Source organism: Pistacia vera, unplaced genomic scaffold, assembly GCF_008641045.1.
Source record: "Pistacia vera cultivar Batoury unplaced genomic scaffold, PisVer_v2 Contig487, whole genome shotgun sequence".
Classification (NCBI taxonomy): Eukaryota; Viridiplantae; Streptophyta; class Magnoliopsida; order Sapindales; family Anacardiaceae; genus Pistacia; species Pistacia vera.
Window position 1 is genome coordinate 1,067,344 of NW_022196320.1, and position 20,886 is coordinate 1,088,229.

Here is a 20,886-nt window from a genome sequence, read left to right on the forward strand (position 1 = left end):
TCTTATTGTAGACTAGTCACTAAGGGTTTCATCATTACCTTTCCCAAGCAGTACCACCTTGTCCTCAAGGTGGGAAGAGGGAAATTGTTTACCCGATACCATCTCGCTCCTCCACTCCTTCAGCGCCCTCTTTTTCCTTACTAAATCCTTCCTCCACTTCTATCATTCGCCAGAAAGGTGTTGTTCGTAGTTGAAGGATGTTGGAATCGATCGTTCGAAGTGCTTCCAAGCTTGTGCTCCGGTAACCAGTAGTTGGCATGTAATAATGCAGCTTCTTCCAAGATCGGCGTGTCAGCTTTGGGTTGGCTGGATATTTTGGACTTTCAGGGAGAAGGGAAAATCTGGATTCGTGTGATTTGTTTTAGTTATAAGGGAAATGGACCCTTGACCCGAATTCCTTTGACCCAGTTCCTTGCCCCAGCCCCAAGTTTGCTGCCCCATGCCCTCTCCCAAGCCTAATTTCAGTTTGTCCAAACCCATGCCCCATTATAATTGTTTTCCCATGTTTATCCAACCCAAATTTTAAGTCCTCCCAGGCCCAATTTTTCTTCTCTATTTGTTGGGCCAAATCTAACAAGTGAACTACATTATTAGGTTAAGCTAACCTAATTTCGGCCCAAATTTCTGATTCCAGCCCATTAAGAAAGGCAACCATTTTGGGCTGGGCCATGGGTCTTTCGTGGGTTTGGGTAGAACTTTCCTTGGAAAACCGGCTTGCCAAGGGAGGGTGCCCAAGCCTTTATAACCCACATGCCCACCCATTTCCATTTCAATGTGGGATCCTAACATTCCACCACGCTTCTGCAACCGACGTCCACGTCGGCCTCTTTACCCCCGTCGACCTCTTTACCCCTTGGGTGACTACGCGGATCCCCTTTCCCTCGGGCCTCCATGCCCTTTCTCGGGGTAGCAGCTCGGGCCCAAGGTCAGCCTGCCACGGGTCAGCCTGCCACGCGTGCGCTACCACATAGGCGCAGGATCATGCTCTGATACCATTTTGATGCGAACCTACTCAGATTCCAGATTGACTAAATCCCANACTGAAATTTCTTGTTTTAAAATATTTTTGGAAGAGCTATGATAAAGGTTTGTAAAACAACTATCATGGATTTGATGGATTAAGGAAAATTCAAGATCCTTATTATGTGAGGAGAATCACAGGCTTTCTGTGAACATATGATTGAACTGATGGGATTTTTTTGCATCTTCATTTTTCTCGTCTCCAGTGGTTGCAGACGAGGGAACTTTTGAAAGCATGCCAGAAAGGGCAGCCAAAATGCCAAATAGCAGAATCAAATTAGCAAAACGTAAAGATTTCAATTATGTAAATAAACAAATCCAAATTGTTACCAAATAACTATTTCAGACTTTCATTATATTTCAAGTTCAAATACGCGCCATTAAATCAGTTTCTCTACAACAAGTCTATAAGAGGAATAAAGCTTCTGAAGAATTTAAGGCAGTCCTGTACATGCAGGGGAACACTGAGGATTTTCTCAAGTGCTTCAGAAACTTTATGCCGTTGAAAGTTGCACAATGGAATATTGATTTTATCAGTTATATATACAAAATAAAGCTGATGAAAAATTTGATAATTAGTGGAAACGCCATTGCCTAATATTCGGAAACTACAATGGAAGCTACACTGTACAGGGCAACGTATGTACAGAAGAAAAAACAAGATAACTGACCCAGAAGTTTTTACTCTACCAACCACTAAGTGCGCTGTGCAAGACAAGACCTAAAGCATAATATAAATTTCGCCGAATAAAAAGCCAAAACATGAAGTTGAAGCAGGCAAAATCGAATTCCTCAAAAGTCATGCAATAAACGGATGACAGTCAGTGTAAACATAGGCAGTCGATATATCAGTATTAGCTAAACATAGTGGTCCCACTGGATTACCTGAAACATGAAGTAAAGAATTACCATCACCCACAACAGTATGATAAAATTGCCAGAAAGGTAACACACATGAATTGAAAATATAAAACACGTTTTGAAGTTGGTTTAGAGAAAGCGTGTTATGAGTAATGAGTTGGTGATAATCTGCAGAAATCAACAGAATAATGAATTTTATGAACTAAAAGCAGATAGGATTAAATTAGATATGCAATTTTAAACAAGCCTAAGGGCTAAAGAAAAGTTACTTAAGTATAGAACATAATTTAAAATGGAACCCTATCCAGGTCCTCAACAATAAAAATAATGTAGCAGCCAATTAGATCCATCAATGGATTTCTTGAGGACTGAGATGTTAATATTTGGCTTCAACAGTAGAAACCCTAGTAAAATTCAACATCCTGAGACCAAAGAATGAACCTACATGAAAAGTTTATCAAAGAACAGTCCAACCATTGAACCAAAATATATACCCCATCACATAACCACACATTCCAAAACTAAAACCCACTAAGACCAACTAGGCATGGAATAATCCGTATTTTACCTTTTCACTTGAACCACAGAATGACAGAACAAATTTGCGGTTAAATCTCAACACAGATACTGAGTTTTTCACCAATAAATTAAGAATAAGATGCATTTGATTTAAATCACATGGGTGGGAATCATGATCATGAAAGATCAACTTTCTCACATGAATGCAAGTGCCAGAGAGACACACATTATTATTAGGTTTTTGCATTGTTGTATCTTTATTTTAAAACAGGAAGGATCCTGCTATAAAAATAATTCCACTTATGTGGCATAGTAAACAATTTTATCTAGTGACATTAAGTTCTAAGAAGTTGTATATGACAAATCTTCAACACAGAATAAGCTTAAATAAACACAGTATTTGCAGTTGATTTACTTAGAGGTAAAACTTTGATTAATGCAAAAACTTCAACCTCATGTTAATTATAACGGTGGTGGACAAGAACTAAGGTTAATATCTAGAAGTTTAAGAAAAAGAATGAGATAGAAAATTACCGAAAAATCATACAGACTTTTTGCCAGAAAGAAGACGAGAAATCTGTAGACCCCTGCTGAATGCTTCATTGAACAGGATCCTTGTCTGCATAGCCTGCATTCCAGGCAACCATGACAGAAATGCCACAGGAGCCATGACAATCACTCCAAACAGCAAATCATACAACCGAGCCAAGGAAACCACTGTATCCCATACCACAGTGGACTGCAGAAAAGGTCTAAGAACCTGGGCAATCAATATTAGGCCCCATCCTGTGGGGATGAATGCCAAGAGGCTGGTCACAAGATCAATAAATTGAAGTTTAGTGAACTCCAGCAATAGGACAATCACTAGTATTACGAGCACAATGACTAGCAACTGAACTAAACGATAGTAGATGTGATCCTTTGCAGCATATTTATTTTGAGCATATGCTATGATCACATAGATCCCAACTGCCACAACCATGTATATCCAAGATAGCAAGTAAACAGCTATACTAGTGCTTCCACCGGTAATGCCCAGCTGATACACAACGCCATACTGAAAGAAGAAAAAACGAAGATCTAAAATAATCTCCAACAGCTTTCCCCAAAGACCAGTTGTCCTTAGATGGTCCTGTTCTTCATACCACCATGTTTCCCAACTCTGGTCTGCTTTTGTAAACACCCCACTATACCATATCCAATTTATAAAATCTTCAAAGTCATAGACAGTCTTCAGCCAGTCAAATCCAGAGGGGTTGAACACAAAGGGAGACATTATCCACGACACCACAAGGAACCAGCTTGAGATGGTCATGAGAATGTAAACAAAAGTTTCCTTAGCCAGGGGACTGTGGAAAGCATACACTATCAAAATAACACCCAGCTCAATTGCTTTCACAAAATGGCTTCGAGCATACAGTCTATAGTTCTCAGAAAAGCTCTTATGCTGAACCACGAAACCACGCCCAGTGGCTCGGTACTTAGCACCACCATGAAGAATAGTCCGACCGAAGAAATGGCAACGGGTTCCCAAAGAGAATGTGAAAAAGAATGATGCAAGTTGCAACTGCATAGTCAAGAAGTCCCAAACTGCTGGAAGAAACCCATGCTCTAGAGAGTTCTCCACAATCATTGGGAGAGCAGTGAACAGACCAAGTTGTATGACAAACTGCTGATTCAGAATCGCACCCATGGCAGCATTGTTGGTACTATTCATGGCAGCTTTCTCAACTCCACTGAGAGCAAAATAAAGACGGCCCCATAAAAATGTAAAAACAGTCAAGACCAAGATCAATGAGTTGAAATAGAACCCAACGGTTGTGTAGAAAAAAGAAAGCATCCGAAAGAAATCCAATCTATGACCCAAGCGGTATACATCTCTACTCAATACTTGCTCACCATTGCCACTAGCAACCTTGGCCTCAAACATGGAGATCTGATTCAACCCAACATCCCTTCCCTTTGCCACCTGTATATATTCATGGTGCGTCACATTACCACCTCGCAGTGTGCAATTGAAGCCAGCAAATATATCCTCGCTTATATTGATCACTCTAGAAGCTTTGCTAATCCCACCACGAGGCAGGAACCAGATTCTATCGAACACATCTGGGTGACCATAGTGCATCCGTACCTTCAAAGGGTTTGCCAGAACACGCTGCCCCAGGGTCACAAAACTTGTTTCCTGGGCAGACATGAACCAAGCAAGAGAGGACACAGAACCAGAGAAGATATTCTCACGGACACCCAGTATGGTTGGCTTCCTAATACCATAATAATTATTGAATTCCTCCAACAAATTACGCATCTTCAGTGCCTCCTCAAAATAATTATCTTGGTTCATGTCAATGGTTTGAACAGCATCACCCCGAGTAAAGATTATAGCATGGTTTTGATTTTCTGGTTTGCCTTCCCCAAGCTTCAAAGGACCAGGCAACTTGATTCGATAGATTTCCACCTCCCTCTGCAGCTGCTGATCATACTTCACAAGAACTGAGTAATACTCAACCAGATCCCACCCCAAGCGAACCTCGTCAACATAGGCAACTCGAAGGGCTTCATTGTTTTTCAAAAGATATAAAATATCCTCAGCACGAGGGTCTTTCTTTACCTTGTGCTGCCCATACAACTGGCAAGTGATCACATATGTGAATTTCATCAGGGCGCTCCCATACTCGTGCCCTTTAAACAAAAGACTGACACCACTTCCTGCCGTAAGGAGTTCATTTGAAGATTGTAGCCTAGTACCACCCGAACCCTTGTTATGGCTCCATGAACCATGAGAAGCTAGACGTTGTGAACCCATCCTGATGTCCATCTCTGATGCAGAATCAAGAAAAGCAAGCATCTTGAGAGCCCTGTAGTAATACATCATTCCCCTCACAGTACGGGATAAAGTCTGCCCCCTGTACGATGCCCAAAGACGGAGATCCCTTGCCTTTTTTGACCAGATTTCACTGTCATCCTCCATGCCCTCTCTACGCATCCGCTCCATGAAATTCTTCCACTCATCTTCATAGATCTTCTGCAGATAAAACAGGGTGGAAATTCCATCTTCATTCTCACTTCGAAGCCCTTCTTTTGCATACAACACTTCTTCATCATAATAAGGGGTCAGAACACAGAAGGCCAGCATTTTCTCAACATAAGGTGCACGAGGCATGTTCATAAACAGTGAATTGCTAAAGAAAGCAAGACGCCGTCTTGCCTCAATATTCACAGGCACATTGTGCATTGAATCTCTTGAAGAAAGAATTGTATGCAAACGTCGTAGCTGCCTATAGAAGAAAGCATCTTCAGCATCAGGAAACCTTACAGCATTTTCAAAGAGCAATCCACCGTCAGTGGTCGAGGCTGACCTAAGAGAGGCCAGACCTTCCTGCCGAAGTTGATCAACAGTCCGCTTCACCTTAGGGAATTCTCGTACAGAAAGTTCATATAAGGCCTGCAACACATTCACAGCCTTACTAAGATCCTTTTTTGGTTTCATCAAAAGCTCAACAAGCGATATCAATTTAGCATGAATTTGTGGTAGGACTGCCATCTTGTATGTATCAGTGAACTTCTCAACCTGCATGTAGTTTTCCATCTCTGTGAAATTTTTTTTAATAATTTTATGCTCTTCTGTACCATAATCCACAACTGTGAGAAGCAAATGCTTGATGCTATCATAAGCTTCAATGACAGCGCACCGCCTGTACTCACTCTTGCATATCTTCAACCAAAGCCACCGATCAGGTGCATCAGCCAGCTCAGTTGCCTGACTGAGAGCTAGCAGCAGCTCATTGCAGAGGAGGGTACATGGCCATCGAAGAACCCTAATATCCCAACAATTAGTAGACAGTTCCAAGAGCTCAAGCTCTTTATCACTGATAAGATCTTCCTCCCTGAATGTCAATATTATCTCATTCCAAATTAGGGCAAACCGGGTAGCTTCCACTTGGCTTGATTCAATCTTGCTGTAGGCCAGACCAAGTCCATATCGCAGCTTCAATCGGTGAATTGCATCACGAAGCTTCTTCACCAATGTTGCCTTTGGACCTAAGAGCTCCTCTTCAGGCATTAGGTTAAACTGCATGGCACTAGCAAAGAACTGAAACCTAAGCCTTAGCTGCTCAATATTCCTAATCTCACCCAAATGTGAGAACAACCCAATTGTTGCACCAACAACGGATGAAAATACTGAATACCAAATTTGTAGATCCATTAAATAAATCAAAATAACCGGAAGCCACAACAAAACTACTCCTAGTCTGTTTGTGCTACCAAAAAACTCGTGCCAATGGTACTCCACATTCTTTACCTTCAAAAGTGACTGGGTTGGGCCAACAAGGGGCTTGATCTGAAGAAAATAACTAAATGAAAACTTTGAGAGCAATACTATAATCCAAAACAGTGAATACTTAATATTGTTAATCAGGCCTTCCCTCAGTCCACGACCCACAAAAATTCTAGTATGAAACCACCATGTCAACAAGTACACAAGTGGCCAATCCAACTCCTCTATCCAATTCCTTATCCAAGGCAAAACAAAAAGCACAAGTGACATTAACTCTGGTATAACAAATACAAACACAGCCTCAAGAAAATCCACAACCTTCCTATTCGCCTCATATGACCACCTCCTATCAGCATTCTTTTGACTCCAAATCCTCCCATATAGAACTCCGAAAACAATAGTCCATGTCAAAGCAACAAGAGTTTTCAACACCATCCTCACACAAAGCCATGCTGTCTCCCTTGAAACCAAACTGTACTGAGTCCCGGCATCAAGTATTGACTGCAAAAATCTAAGTCCACTCCAAGTGATAAAAAGAGTCAATAACTCCACCTGAACATCGCGCGATTCCAATGCTTGCCATGGATAATCGGTACCTGACCAAGCAACAATAATAGAAGCCTGAAAAAACAATATCAACAAAACCCAAAGCTTGTCAAAACTCCTAAACACATTCCAAAACGATCTTTGCTCCACAAACCCTGTCTTCCCCACTCTACTAGCCTTACTAACCGTATGGTCCATATAAAGAAAATTACTCCCAGTATTAATAGGCCATTTCAGCCCCTTAAAGCATCTCCTACTCCAAAAATACTCATTTATATCATCATAATTCCTCCAAGCTGAGTGTGGCGCCGTCCCATTCCTACTAATCTCCACCTCAGTCTTAATAGTTTGATAAATTGGCGTAACCACATACTTCAAAAACGCATAGTCCCCAGAATAAGTAGGTAAAAATGGCTGACCAGTATTCTCATCAGGTTTTTCATCAAGAAAATAGTTCAATTCCATAGCCATATGATGATAAATGTAACAAATACATTCGGGCACGAAACGTAAATTTGCTGACTCACCCCAAATTAACAAGAAAAGCGAAATATAAAGCAGCTCTCTCCGGAGATTCTTTTCATCTCGGCGACTCGAAAGATGGATTTGTGACTTACGTCCCAAGAACGAGCACCACGAACTGTAGTTGTGGAGCAATTTCCGGCGGAACCTCCTGAGGACATTCGGGTCCAGCAGGCCCGGAGACGCAGAAGCTGACTGGAGACGCATTTGAGCGTTGGCCAAGTGAAGCACAAGGTGCTCCCTCTGGTTCCTTACGTTGTCGTTCTGGAAACCGAACAAGGAACCTAGCCAGTCCATAAGGTCCATGTTCGGGGGAAGAACCATGAATCGCGGTTTCCGAAGGTCAACCACGTCACGTAACGCCGCCGCCACGACACGCACCTCCGGGTATCTTAGAGATGGATGTTCAACTAAGAAGTCGTGGATTGGGATTATGTTGTAGACGGATGGCATTGGTGGAGGAACTGGCGGCGGCGGCGGCGGCGGCGGTGGCGGAGGCATGGCGTGCAGACCATCCCAGCCGCGCGTGGGGTATCCACGTTGTCTTAAGTCCATGGCCAGAGCTTCGTGAGTGACAATATGTTTGCAACCAGAGTGGGTTTGTTTACATTTTCAGGATTGTAGCTTGTAATGAGGAAGAAAGAAAGATGACTTTTGTGACGGGTTTTAAAGAATTGAAGTAAAAAGCACTTCGGTATCTGGATATTACACGTTTGCAAAGCACTTCGTTTTTCGGATACTACACGAAAGAGTAACTGATTAGTCTCAATATTGATGAGTTTGGGTTCAAAATCTGAAAATGTTGTCCTTTTCGTCACGCGCGTTTTAGGGATGTGGAATTCACGCCCTCCTCAATCAGTAAGATAGAAAGTAATAGCGCCCCACCCAACCGCATCCGGATCCCACCAAAAGCAAAAAACAGCAACCATGTTGACAGCATGATTCTAGTATCTCGTGAAACGACGTCGTATAAATGTTGTAAGGCAACGGGCAACCAATAGGGTTTATTGTTGTAAGTAAGGATGAAACACGAATCGGGTAGTTCGAGAGCTACTTGAGCTCGCCTCATCAAAAGCTCAAACTCGACTCGGAGCCAGTCGAGTCGAGCTCAAGCTCAAGTGGCTCGTGAAGGGGATCGAGTCGAGTTAGATCCAGGCAAAGCTCGGCTCGTCAGGTTCGCGAGCTTCAACGAGCTCGAAGGGCCAATTCGCAAGAGTTTAAACTTTATTTTATTTTCAAGTTGTAAAAATGACAAACAACACCCATTCACACTCTAGACATAAACTCAAATCAATTTTGGATTTTTCATTGTGAAGTGAACCTTAAGTCCCTAACATCGGAAATCAAATCTCTCCCCCATGCCGTTGCCGATGACGACTCCACCATTGCCATACACCGTCACGGTCGTCTCCACTCTCCAATCGCTTCCTTAGCTTTAAAATACCCAAACATCTCATGCACAACTCAAAACCATTTTCGTAAATCAGTCACGCCGCTGTAGCCAACGACTTCTCCACTACCATTCACTGTCACCGTCATCTCCATCATGCTAAAGCTCCTGATCTTGACCCACGTCCGGTTGTTAAGTGAGTTTAAATGCATTTGTTAATTTTTTTTTAAAGTTGCAGTTTTGGTTTTGCATTATGTTTGTGTTGGAGTTGAAAGTTTGGATTTTGGATGCTTTTTCATTGTTATGTCATTTTGGATGATTTTGGTTGCAGACTTGCAATTTTAGTTTGTTTGGTTTTGCGTCATCTTTGTGTTGGAGTTGAAAGTTTGGGCTTAGGGGGAAATTATAAGTCTATTTATTTAGTGTAATATACTTGGCTGGTTTAGATTTGGAAAAATCAATTTTGCATTAGTCATTGAATTTTTTAATTGGAAACAATCGAGGTTCCTATCAGTCACGTTACACTCACATTATTCTTGTACTTTAATAGGTTGAAATGCATTCAATTAAATATATAGTTGCTTGATTTTTATATTTCATACAAATTCTAATAGTTGCTTTATTCTTCCATTATAGGTATGGAAGGCTCATCTAGTAGTTGACCCATGTTGATTGACTCAAGTTCACCAGTTCAAACCCCAACAAGTACTCCGGATCCAACTGTAAGTGCAACTTGTGGTACTAGTCCGACTATTCAACAAGAAAATGATGATGTTGATAACCCATTCCAAAGGAAGAAAAGAGCTAAGACATCTCTTGTATGGGCAGAATTTAAAGAGGTTTTTCAACCCGACAATACAAAGAAAGCAGAATGCATCCATTGTAAGGCCAAATTGTCCATTAATGCAACTGGAAGCACTACACAATTTGCTAGACGTTTGAAGGGGTGTTTAAGGTGAAGGGTTTTTAATAATCAACAACAACAGTTGAACTTTCCAACTTCAAATGCAATGGCGACAAGTAGTTCGCTGCCTCCTCTTATAGGTGGGAAGTTTGAGATGGCTTGGATAGTAGCACAATGGGTGCTTATGTATAAGCACCCATTCAAAGTTGTCGAGCAAGAGGGTTTTAATAATTTGCTAAAATATGGGAAGCCTAGTTGGGAAAAAATATCACTTTTCACAAGAAAAAATGATTGTCATAAGGTGTATGAAATGGAAAAGAAGAGGTTGAAGGCTGTTTTAAAGAATATTGATAGAATTAGTTTGACTACTGATCTTTGGAATTCTAGTAATCAGAAACTTGAGTACATGGTGTGACAGGGCATTGGATACATAGGCTTCGTTTGGCTGGTTTTTGGGAATACTACTTTTAGTATTCCCAAAAAAGTTAAAAAGTAAACTACCCAAAAACTCACAATATTATTCAACTTTCTTTAAACCCCTTAAATTTGTTAATTTAATTAAATACCCCTAAATATTTTTTTTTTTAAATTGCAAAAACACCCCAACAATCCACATTTACCAGATTCCAGCCACCATTGCCGGAAAATGGCCGGAATCTGGTAGGATGGCGCACTACCGGCTGAATTTGGCCGGTAGTGAGCTGATCTAGCCTTTTTCGGTCAGATCCATGGTGGATCTAGCTGGAAAAGGCCAAAGATCTGGCCGTTGACGGCCAGATCTTTGGCCGTAACCAGTCAATAACAACGGCCAACAAACGGTCGTCGTTGACCATCAACGACGACCGTTTGTTGGCCGTCATTGGCGAGCAAATACGGCCAGATCTAGCCGTCAATGGCCAGATCTAGCCGTAGATATGGCCTTTGTCGGTGGATCTGGCCAAAAAAGGCCATATCGACGCACGACCGGCAAGATCCAGTCGGTGATACACCGATACGACGACTCCGGCCACCCTCTGGCAGTGGTGGCCGGCTGTCTGTATTTGAGGGTGGGTTGAGAGTGTTTTTGTTAACTTTTAATGTTTTATTATAGGGGTGTTTCGTAAAAAAACAAACATAGGGGGTATTTTATTAATTTATAAATCCTACATCGTAATACTCACCCAATTCAACTTCTTTTTAACTTTTTCAAAAAACTTTTCCCAAAAACACAAAATTGTGAACCAAACAGAGCCATACTAGTTGGAGGTTGAACAAAGGTGTAATCAATTTTGTTCGTTTATCACCTTCTTGCGGTGGTGTCTAGATTGCTGATAGCATGTTTAATTGCTTGCGAGAATGGGGAATTGAGAACAAAATCTTCATGATATCAGTTGATAATGCATCCACTAATGACATGGCAATCAAGGTTTTGAAGGAAAACTTTTCTGTAACCAAGAAGCTTCTTTGTGGGGGGAAAGTTGTTTCATGTTAGGTGTTAGCCCACATATTAAATATAATGGTGCAAAATGGTCTTAATTAGATTAGGCACATTATCAAAGACGTTCATGATAGTGTCTACTACATCAATCAATTGGAGAGTAGACTAAAAATCTTTTCAGAAATTGTGTAGCAATTGCAGTTGCCTCATAGAAAATTGATATTGGATTTTAAAACGAGGTGGAACTCAACTTATAAGATGTTGGCAACTGCATTAAAATTCCAAAGGGTGTTTCCAAGATACATTCAAAGAGACCAGCATTTCACTTCTTGTCCCCTTGATGAAGATTGGGATAAAATAGAGAGAGTTTGTGAAATTTTGAAGGTTTCCAATGTTGCAACTAACATCATTTCAGGGTCTGAATATCCAACATCAAATAGATTTCTTGCCGAGCTTTGTAAGGTGAAAGTTTTGTTGGATAAACATGCTAAGGATGAAAATGAATTTGTGAGGACCATGGTGAGGAAGATGAAAGGGAAATTTGATAAATATTGGGGGGAGTGCAATTTGTTGATATCTATAGCTGCTGTTCTGGACCCTAGGTGCAAAATGAGAGTGTTGGACTATGTTTTCCCCAAGATTTATGGTAATCTTGAAGCATGGGCTCATTCTACAACAGTTCGGGATGTCTTGTACAAGTTGTACAGGGAATATGTGGTCGAAAGTCAATCATCTATCGTTCGACATATGCCTACACCTGGGCAGGTAAGGGGGAGTGGGAGTGGGAGTGGGAGTGGGAGTAGGAGTGGGAAGAATGCGAATGCTGACTCTTCTGGTTGGTCAAATTTAATGAATTATGTGGGCATAATTGAAACTATTGCCCCAGAAAAATCGGAGTTAGATTCCTATTTGGAAGACCCATGTTATAAGTGTGAGGTGGATCATGAGGCGTTCGATGCTTTAAAGTGGTGGCAAACAAACAGTTTGAAATATTCAGTGTTATGTAAGGTGGCTCATGATATAGTTGTCGTTCCTATTACCACGGTGGCTTCAGAGGCTACATTTAGTGTCGGAAGTAGAGTTATTGACAATTACCGATCTTGATTATCTCCGAATACAATGCAAGCACTGCTATTTGGAGGTGATTAGTGACGCAATCTCCTCGGACTAAAGAAGATTGACGAAGTAAGTTCAATTAATCCTTAATTATTAATGTTTTATGTCTCGTTTATTTAGAATATAGTTTTCTTTTACTCTAACCTTAAACTTTCTAATTTTTTTCCTATATGTGTTTTAGACAAATGAGGAACCATTAGAGATTATCCTTCCTATCTCTTCATCTGAAGGGATTGAGTTTCATTTGACCCTCCAACATAGCTTCGCGGGTTTGTAAATAAATAGCTTTTTTTAGTGCTTCACCTGTCATTAAAGGTTTTATTAGTTTATTGATTTGTTTGATTTAATGGTGAATTACAAACATTTGACTTGCAAACTATTTGCTTCCTTTGTATTTATACTTTGCATTTACAATATTTGCAGGTGAGAGGCCTGGCTTTTGGGTGGCTTTTGTGCCTTTCTTCTACTTTGGGTGGCTTTGAGATTTTCTCTCCTAGTGTTCTCGGATTTTGTTGTCCCAAAGTCTATATTTCTTGCTTTAGTTTTCTGCTCTTTTGTCTTTGTATATAGCCTCTATGGAGTATACTTTTGTGTCTGTACATAGCTTCATAGAGTGTACTTTTGTGTTTGTATATACCTTCATAGAGTGTATTGTCTAGTGTCTACCCTTTTGTAGTTGTACACTTGTGTTTGTGCAAGAAATGCATATTACATATGTACATCCAACAAATATATCAAACAATTATAATGCTTATTTCATCCAAGAACTTTCAACTTGTCATTTCATTGTTGTTTTGGAAGATTGTTGGTGTTGGAAATGGAAGATTGTGTTGAATTATGGGAGAGTTTTGCCTTTAAATTTGTAGCTTCTTTCTGGTTCATGAGTAGCCATCGAGCTCGAGCTCGAGCTCTAGTGCACCTTATGACTCGCGAGCTCGAGCTCGAATACTAATATTGAAGCTCGACCAAGCTCAACTTGAACTCGAGCTCGTCACTGTTCATCATGAACCAAGCTCGAGTATCGGGATAATCGGCTCGGCTCAGCTCGGCTCGCATACATCCTTAGTTGTAAGAAAGGTAAACATAAGTGCGAGGGGTAGGTACTAACTTTTTAATATTTGAAAATTCTAAAAATTATTTTTTAAAAACAATAAAATATTTCTACGAATGAGTCGTGAAGGGTAAAAACTAGTCGATAATAATATGGCAATAATACTAGATGTACAAAGAAATTTTACAAAGATTTATGTACAAAGTGATGTAGCAAGAAATAAATGGAAGAGTAAATATGATGAGTTTGACTTTTTGTGTTCACTCTTCCATTTATTTCTTGCCACCTCACTTTGTACATAAATCTCACTTTGTATATAAATCTTTGTAAAATTTATTTGTACATGTAGCATTACTCAATTATATGATGGAGAGGTAGGGTTTTGTCAATTGAGTTGAGTTGTAACGGTAACGGAACAAGAAAGCGGCAAGGAAGGGTTGAGAAGAGTTACTTAAAACGGTCGTTTTGGGTATGGGCTGATTTAAACGAAAGAATCTGTGTGGAGAATATTTTGTCAAATTTGTGGTAAGGGAATTTGATTATTAAATTGGTGTTTAAATAGAAGCATGCATGTGTTAATGTGGTGAGCTGTCTTCTAAATTAACGTTTTGGAGGGCGAAGCATATGGTCATGTCGGGGATATCCATCCATGGGTTTATTCAGGATATACTCTTTTACTTCATCATCCAAGTGATGATTGATGATTTTACGACCAATTAGTGGCGACATAATTATGAACTTCGGGCTTTCCATGGGCTGGGCCCTGGTCAGAAGCTTTAATGTTGCTGTGTATTTAATGCTACCTTCAATTGTCATTCTCATTCTCATTAATGGTACTTATATTGAGATGAAAGCATGATTTTATTACCAATGATTTGACAAGTATATGCGGTAATATATCCCAACACTTGCCCTAAATGGACTTCCATTGAATCATTGATCTAGTGAATAACTCCATAAAATAAATAGATGGAAGATACAAGTAAAAAGAGAAAGAAACTAATTCTAAGCATCTATCATGAGTTTACTAATCAATTGATCGATCTCTTTGTATGTGTTGTCAATAAAGAAGAGAACTCAATTATCATTCGTTTATCCATAAAGGAGAGGACACAATAGATGTGTCATCTTTTTTCACTATTCTAATATTAATGGAAGTATTAAATTATGCGGTGCATATTTTGTGTTAATATTGTATTGTTATAAAAAAGAAAAACTTAATTATTTGATATATGTTATAGTATTTGACGGATAAAATCAATTATATATTATGTTTGACTGTCATATCTAGAACTTTTTTTTTGGAGGGGGGGTTGTTCTCTTAGAAAGCAATTAGTCCATTTCCATTTCAATCAAATGTGAACTAACACAAAGAGTAAAACAAGAATACCAAATATTTCAATTTCGATCAAAGGTCAACTAATATGAAAATTAAAATGGGAAAACAAGAGATTTACTAATATCCTTGAGCAGAGATTTCTAGTGGCTCAAGATTAGACATTTCTTTTGTGCGCAAAGATTTCTTTCATACTGAGATCAAAAGTTTCTTTCGTGCAAAGATTTTCTTGACTTAAGGTTTTGATTTATCTTACGGAGATTGGAGATTTCTTTGACTTAGGAGAGTGTAAGTTTTCTATTGATGTTTTGAACTTTGTTTTAAAACCTGGATCGGAGAGCAATCTGTTTTGCTGCCCGGGTCACGGGTCAACTGGTCCAACCGATTGGACCGATGACGTCAGCGACAATTTTATTTTTAAAAAATTACATGTTAATCCCTTAAATTTTAATATATAACAAAAATTTCCCTAAAAAGTTCAAATTAGTCCCTAAAATTTTTATTTATTTCAAAAAATACCCCAAAAAATTACTAACTAATCCCTACACTTTTGACATATCTCCAAAACACCCTTATAAAATTTATTAACCCTTATAATTTTGAAATATTATAAAAACCCCCCTAAGACCTGAACCGGACCGGAGAAGCTGCTGAGTCCCGGTCGAACCGGTCCGATTTTTAAAACAGAGGTTTTGAATCGAGGGAGTGTGCGTTTTCTATCGATTTTATATCCTCTTTTGGGTGGGTGTTGTTTTATGATTGACCACTTTTGACTTAAGATTATGGTGAATGGCCATTTGATTTAAGTTTTATACATAGACTTCATAACACTTTTCCCCCTAAGGTATTTAATCCTCTTAAGGTTTTAAAATAATAAAAATTTCTCTGCCTTTAAATCTTAAGTGTTAAAAAAGGTAAGTGGGAAATTGGTAATATGTTATTAAATCCAATAATGTAAGTTTTAATAGCTCACCAACGTAGGAGGATATTGGAGATTGTGTTATTTTAGAAACCCCATGGGATTCTTACTATTTATACTTTTATATTACTTCATAATATTTTTTCCCTGAGGCATGATTAAATAAGTAATAACAAACTCCCCTGTAGTTTCTAGAATAATATAAATTCCCTTGCTGTTAAATTTTAAATGTGTTTGTAAAAAAAAAAAAAAAAAAAAAAAAGATAAAAGGACAATCTAATAATATTCATTACATACTAACAATGTATGTTCTAATAGCTCATTGGCAGGGGGATTATGGGGGATTCTGGTTATTTTAGAAACCTCAAGGAGATTTTCATTATTACGCCTCACTAATAATAAGATATTTGTTGGGGATTGTTTTTATTTTATAAAGCCCAAAGAGATTTTGTTATTACGTCAAACCTCAAGGATCTATGTTTAACTCTTGTTGGGCTTGAGCTTGACTTCACTCTTTAAGACTTTAACCTTAATTTAGTTTCAGATTCAACACCCAACATGTGTGTTTTCTACTTGGCTATTTTTTAATTGACCAATTTTAACTTTATGATTATTTTTTATGTTAATTTTTATTCAAGGCAACAGGTTAATTTTAACTATAATATAAAGAAACATTTAATACAGTGTGTTACCTGCAACTAACGGTATTTATCACCAGTAATCCAAACATGAACATGAGCCACCTTTAAAATGGTGGAAACGAAGCTTATCCCGAACAATAATTTCTCTGTTAGTAATAACTGAAATGAACTTAATGGCTGAATGACAGTCCTCGCACATTCTAAGGTTCTTCACAATCCTAATAGTCATACCATGGCTGCTTCTCAGTAATCCAAATGCAATTGCTAGCTTCTCACTGTGATATCTAAGTGCATACTCCCTCTCCTCTTCCTCCACTTCATGCATCACCCATTCAGATTCTGGAACATAACCAGCTTCCCTACATCTACTCATCAACTCATCTAAGTACTGAAAAATTTCATGTGTGTCTGGGTGGGATTTGTCTCCCATGCTAAATAAGTAGGTCCTTTGATCAACCTCTATTGTGCTATATCCAACCTGCTTTTTTAAGCTTTTCCGAATCATTATGTTTCTAACCATTTCTACATGATCCATCCTACCAGCCAATGCATATATATTTGATAACATTACATAGTGGCCTGGATTTTCTGGTTCCACCGATAAGAGATGCTCTGCAACTTCCACTCCCATATCAAAATTCTTATGCATCTTGCAAGCTCCAAGCATGGCAGTCCAAACTGCCGGAGCTGGCCTCTCACGAATCACTTCTTTGATGAATACATATGCTTCATTGAGCAATCCGGCACGCCCAAACATATCAACCATACAAACATGATGTTCCACTACTGGCATCAATCCATACTCTTGCCTCATACTTTTGAATATCTGACGCCCTTCATGAACCAGTCCAGCATGAGCACAGGCTGATAATACAGCAACAAATGTGACACTGTTAGGCCTTCTACCATGAACTCTCATTTGATGAAAGAGCTCAACTGCTTGAGTACCATAACCATGCATTCCATACCCAGAAATAATTGCAGTCCAAGCAACAACATTTATTTCTGTCATCGAATCAAAAACCTCTCGCGCTTTACCAACTTGGCCACACCTAGCATACATATTAATCAACGAAGTACCAAGCACCACATTCACATCAAGCGCCTGAGCAACAATATACTCGTGCACCCAACGGCCCAGTCCAATAGCCCCTAACTGAGCACAAGCTGATAACACAATAACACACGTTGTTGAATCCGGTTTTACGCTCAAATCTCTCATCAAATAGAACAACCCAGTTGCTTCCTTAGCAAACCCATTTTGCTCGTACCCTGAAATCATGGAATTCCACGAGACAACAGTTTTTTCAGGCATTTTATCAAACAATTTCCTTGCAACACTCAAATTACAAGATTTCGCGTAGAAGCTAACCAGCGCGGCCTGAACATGTAAATCTAAACCATAACCACGTACAAAAACATGAGTATGAATGACTCTACCGAGTTTCAAAGCTGATAAATCAGCGCAAGATTTAATCACAGCTGTAAAAGTATAGTTGGAGGGAGAAAATTTTGATAAAATCATACGGCGATAAAATAGGAGAGAATCAATAGAGAAACTGAATTTGGAGGTTTGCTTTATGAGGGTGTCGAAGAGGAAGGCATCTGGATTGGGAATGAAAAAGAAGAGACGACGCACGTAGGCAATGGAACCTGCGGCGCAAGCCAGAGAGAGGAGCTTAGTGAGGAGGGATCGACTGCGACCAAAACCGGAGACGACGAGTCGAGCCTGGACTTGTTGCAGGGGCTTCAGGCGTGGACCTGCTTTGATCAGAGCTTGGTAGGATGGGGAATGGTGTCCTTTCTGCTCCATCAAACTGAATGTTTGCCATGAAGGACAGAGTGCGACTGCAAAAGAGCGGGAGAGGAAGCTACAAAATTGAATTTGAAAAATAAAAAAATAAAAATAGAAATCGAATTTCGGTATTTGGTACCCTATCAAAAGGGATAATTACAGAAAACCCCGTGTAGATCGCCTAAGACCATCTCCTACCAATTATTAAGTTGGTGCAAATTTTGGTGTAAAACACTATTCTATCTCTAACCCATTATACTAAATATTATACCTTTTTTTATTTTATTGTAATAATCAACAATTAATCTATTTTAATCATTATTTTTGTATATATTAATTAACTATTAGGAATGATATTTTTATTAAATAATAATTATTTTAAAAATTATACTAATTTAATAAAATTAAGCATTTATTTAATCAAATAAATATTACACTTAATATAGAAAAAGATTACATCTAATATAAAATAATACAAAAAAAAAGATATATTATTCATTCAAGCTCAAAAAGATGTGTTGTCCATTCAAGCTTTTTAGATTTAATGTTTTTAAATTAGTGTTAATTTTTATTTTGATTATTGTTGTTTAATATTTACATTGAATAAAGTTTTATTTTTAATTTTTCATCATTTTTTGAATTATATCATTAATATGAACTTATTATTATAAATAATAATCAAATTAAATTAAATACAAATAATCAAATTTGATGTGATTTTTGGTGTAAAATTTAATACTCAAATTAACTTAACAAAACTAAAAATAATAAAAATAATAATAATAATAAATAATGGTGCTACAGTGCCACACCATTTTGGTGTGGCGCTACAGTGCTGTACCAAATTTGGCGCAGCATTGTAGCGCCACACCAAAATGGCGTGGCGCTTTGGCGTGGGTTGGAGATGCCTTAATATAAAAAGCCCTGCACATACGGGAAATGGAAACTTAACCCCCATTCCGTTATATTGCCTGTTAGAGTTAACTGAAGCATAGGTAAACTTGATATTTTCGGGTGCGTTTGGCTTATTATTTCTACCTATATTCTCAATTCTATTATCCAAATAATGTTTGGCACATTATTCTAGAAATATTACCCTATTTTTTAATTACTTTTAGACCCCATAAGGTTATTAATTTCATTAAATATCCCTTGAAAAAAGTTTAAAAATTAACAAAAATACTCCCGTGACCCATACTTACTAGATTCCGGCAACCACAGTCGATGGTAGCCGAAATCTACCACAACGGTGAATTACCATCGGAACTGGCCGGTAATTCACCAACTAGCCTTTTCCAACTGGCCGGTAATTCACCAACTAGCCTTTTCCAACCAGATCCACAGTGGATCTGGCTGGAAAAGGTCAGATTTGGCCGTCACTATGGCCATCGTTGACCGAAAACGACGGCCATATCTTTGGCTGTCGTTTTGGCCTTTTTCGACCGTCGACGACCACAGCAGGCCGTAGATCTAGCCTTTTCCGGCCAGATCCGTGGTGCATCTAGCCGGAAAATGCCATAACGACGCGTTACGACACGGATCCGACCGGTCTATTTCGTAACGCGATTTTTCGGCCATATTTCGGTGGTAGTGGCTGGAATCTGGTACTGCGGGTGGTGGGGGTATTTTTGTCATTTTATATGTTGGGGTGTTTAATTAAATTAGTAAACCTATGGGCTTTTTTATAATTTTTTAAATTTTACCTCATAATACTCTCCTATTCAACTACCCAATATTATTCCCAAAATCCTATCCAAAATAATAAACCAAACGCACCCTTCATTTTTCTAGAAGGGTAATTTTGATATTTAACTGAACCCTAGATTAATTTTCTCCCTTTTCTGTCTAACTTTTTTTTTTCTTTCACTCTTTCCCCACTCCTTCCTCTCTACTCACCATTGTTAACAACTTCAAAGGTGAGGCCCTATAATGTCTCACTAGGCAAGTATTCATTGAGTATCCTATAGAGAGAATCTAGAGAATTGCTAGTTTAAAAAGGTTGTTCATCTAAATTTTTTATCCATAATCTAGTTATAACATACTATTACACAAAGACTATTTCTCACATATATAAATCCATATTAAAATTTCTTCACTGAGATAGTGTGTACAACCATCTTGCCAGCTTGACGTCTCCCGACCACTACAATCTAATACCTGCAAAAATAAGAAAGCAACAGGGTGAGCTATAAATGCTCAGTAAGTAAACCAATCTAAATATGCTTTTACTCCGTTGTCCCCGTTGTCCCCGTTTTCACTGTACTACTTCTAAATTTATGTTTGCTTTCTCTCTTTATTCTCAGGCGTACTACTTAGCAGTCTTCTATTTTTCTCAAATCTTTTCAAATCCTTCAAGGGTTGTGCTATTCTTTATCATTTTATTTCTCTTCTCTGCTAGATTATAACTTTCTATTTCTTTCTCTACTCAACAAATCACTAAGTTTTCTTGCTATTTTTCATGCTTCTAATTTTTTTTTTTTTTTTTCTAGCATGTATCTAATTTCTGTTCTTTTCTTGTATATCTTTAATTTCTTTTCTATTCTCGTAGGCTTCTATTTTCTTTTCTTTTC

At 38.6% G+C, this 20,886-nt stretch overlaps 3 protein-coding genes and 1 non-coding gene across 6 annotated transcripts; 1 reads left to right on the top strand and 3 right to left on the bottom strand.

Moving 5' to 3' along the window:
* Nucleotides 1-1,562: 1,562 nt before the first annotated feature.
* On the bottom strand, nucleotides 1,563-8,484 carry LOC116147005 (callose synthase 11-like). Of its 3 annotated transcripts, XM_031432433.1 has the most exons (3): nucleotides 7,753-8,484; nucleotides 2,935-7,275; nucleotides 1,563-1,905 (listed from the first exon to the last, which is right to left on the bottom strand). In XM_031432433.1, exons 1-2 carry the CDS (start codon nucleotides 8,300-8,302, stop codon nucleotides 2,942-2,944), a joined length of 4,884 nt encoding a protein of 1,627 aa, XP_031288293.1. In that variant the 5' UTR covers nucleotides 8,303-8,484; the 3' UTR covers nucleotides 1,563-1,905; nucleotides 2,935-2,941. The 3 variants fall into 3 exon arrangements, with proteins under 3 accessions (XP_031288293.1, XP_031288292.1, XP_031288291.1); XM_031432432.1 differs by having other exon boundaries at nucleotides 2,952-8,484; XM_031432431.1 differs by having other exon boundaries at nucleotides 2,935-8,484.
* Nucleotides 5,208-5,286, bottom strand: LOC116104903. The gene has a single exon (XR_004123975.1). It is a non-coding gene; the product is annotated as a small nucleolar RNA J33 (small nucleolar RNA).
* A 1,663-nt stretch (nucleotides 8,485-10,147) lies between the features above and the next one.
* On the top strand, nucleotides 10,148-12,562 carry LOC116104838 (zinc finger BED domain-containing protein RICESLEEPER 1-like). Its single transcript, XM_031391265.1, has 2 exons — nucleotides 10,148-10,450; nucleotides 11,660-12,562. The coding sequence occupies exons 1-2, from the start codon at nucleotides 10,148-10,150 to the stop codon at nucleotides 12,560-12,562; spliced, it is 1,206 nt and encodes a 401-aa protein (XP_031247125.1).
* Nucleotides 12,563-16,577: 4,015 nt separating this feature from the next.
* On the bottom strand, nucleotides 16,578-18,388 carry LOC116104890 (pentatricopeptide repeat-containing protein At2g33760-like). Its single transcript, XM_031391331.1, has one exon. It carries the CDS (start codon nucleotides 18,332-18,334, stop codon nucleotides 16,592-16,594), a length of 1,743 nt encoding a protein of 580 aa, XP_031247191.1. The 5' UTR covers nucleotides 18,335-18,388; the 3' UTR covers nucleotides 16,578-16,591.
* Nucleotides 18,389-20,886: the final 2,498 nt, after the last annotated feature.

Coding starts and splice junctions, on each gene's coding strand:
- LOC116147005 (XM_031432431.1), bottom strand. CDS start 8,302: ATGGACTTAAGACAACGTGGATACCCCACGCGCGGCTGGGATGGTCTG.
- LOC116104838 (XM_031391265.1), top strand. CDS start 10,148: ATGGCGACAAGTAGTTCGCTGCCTCCTCTTATAGGTGGGAAGTTTGAG. Junction 10,451..11,659: donor ATCAGAAACTTGAGTACATG/GTGTGACAGGGC, acceptor TAGCAATTGCAG/TTGCCTCATAGAAAATTGAT.
- LOC116104890 (XM_031391331.1), bottom strand. CDS start 18,334: ATGGAGCAGAAAGGACACCATTCCCCATCCTACCAAGCTCTGATCAAA.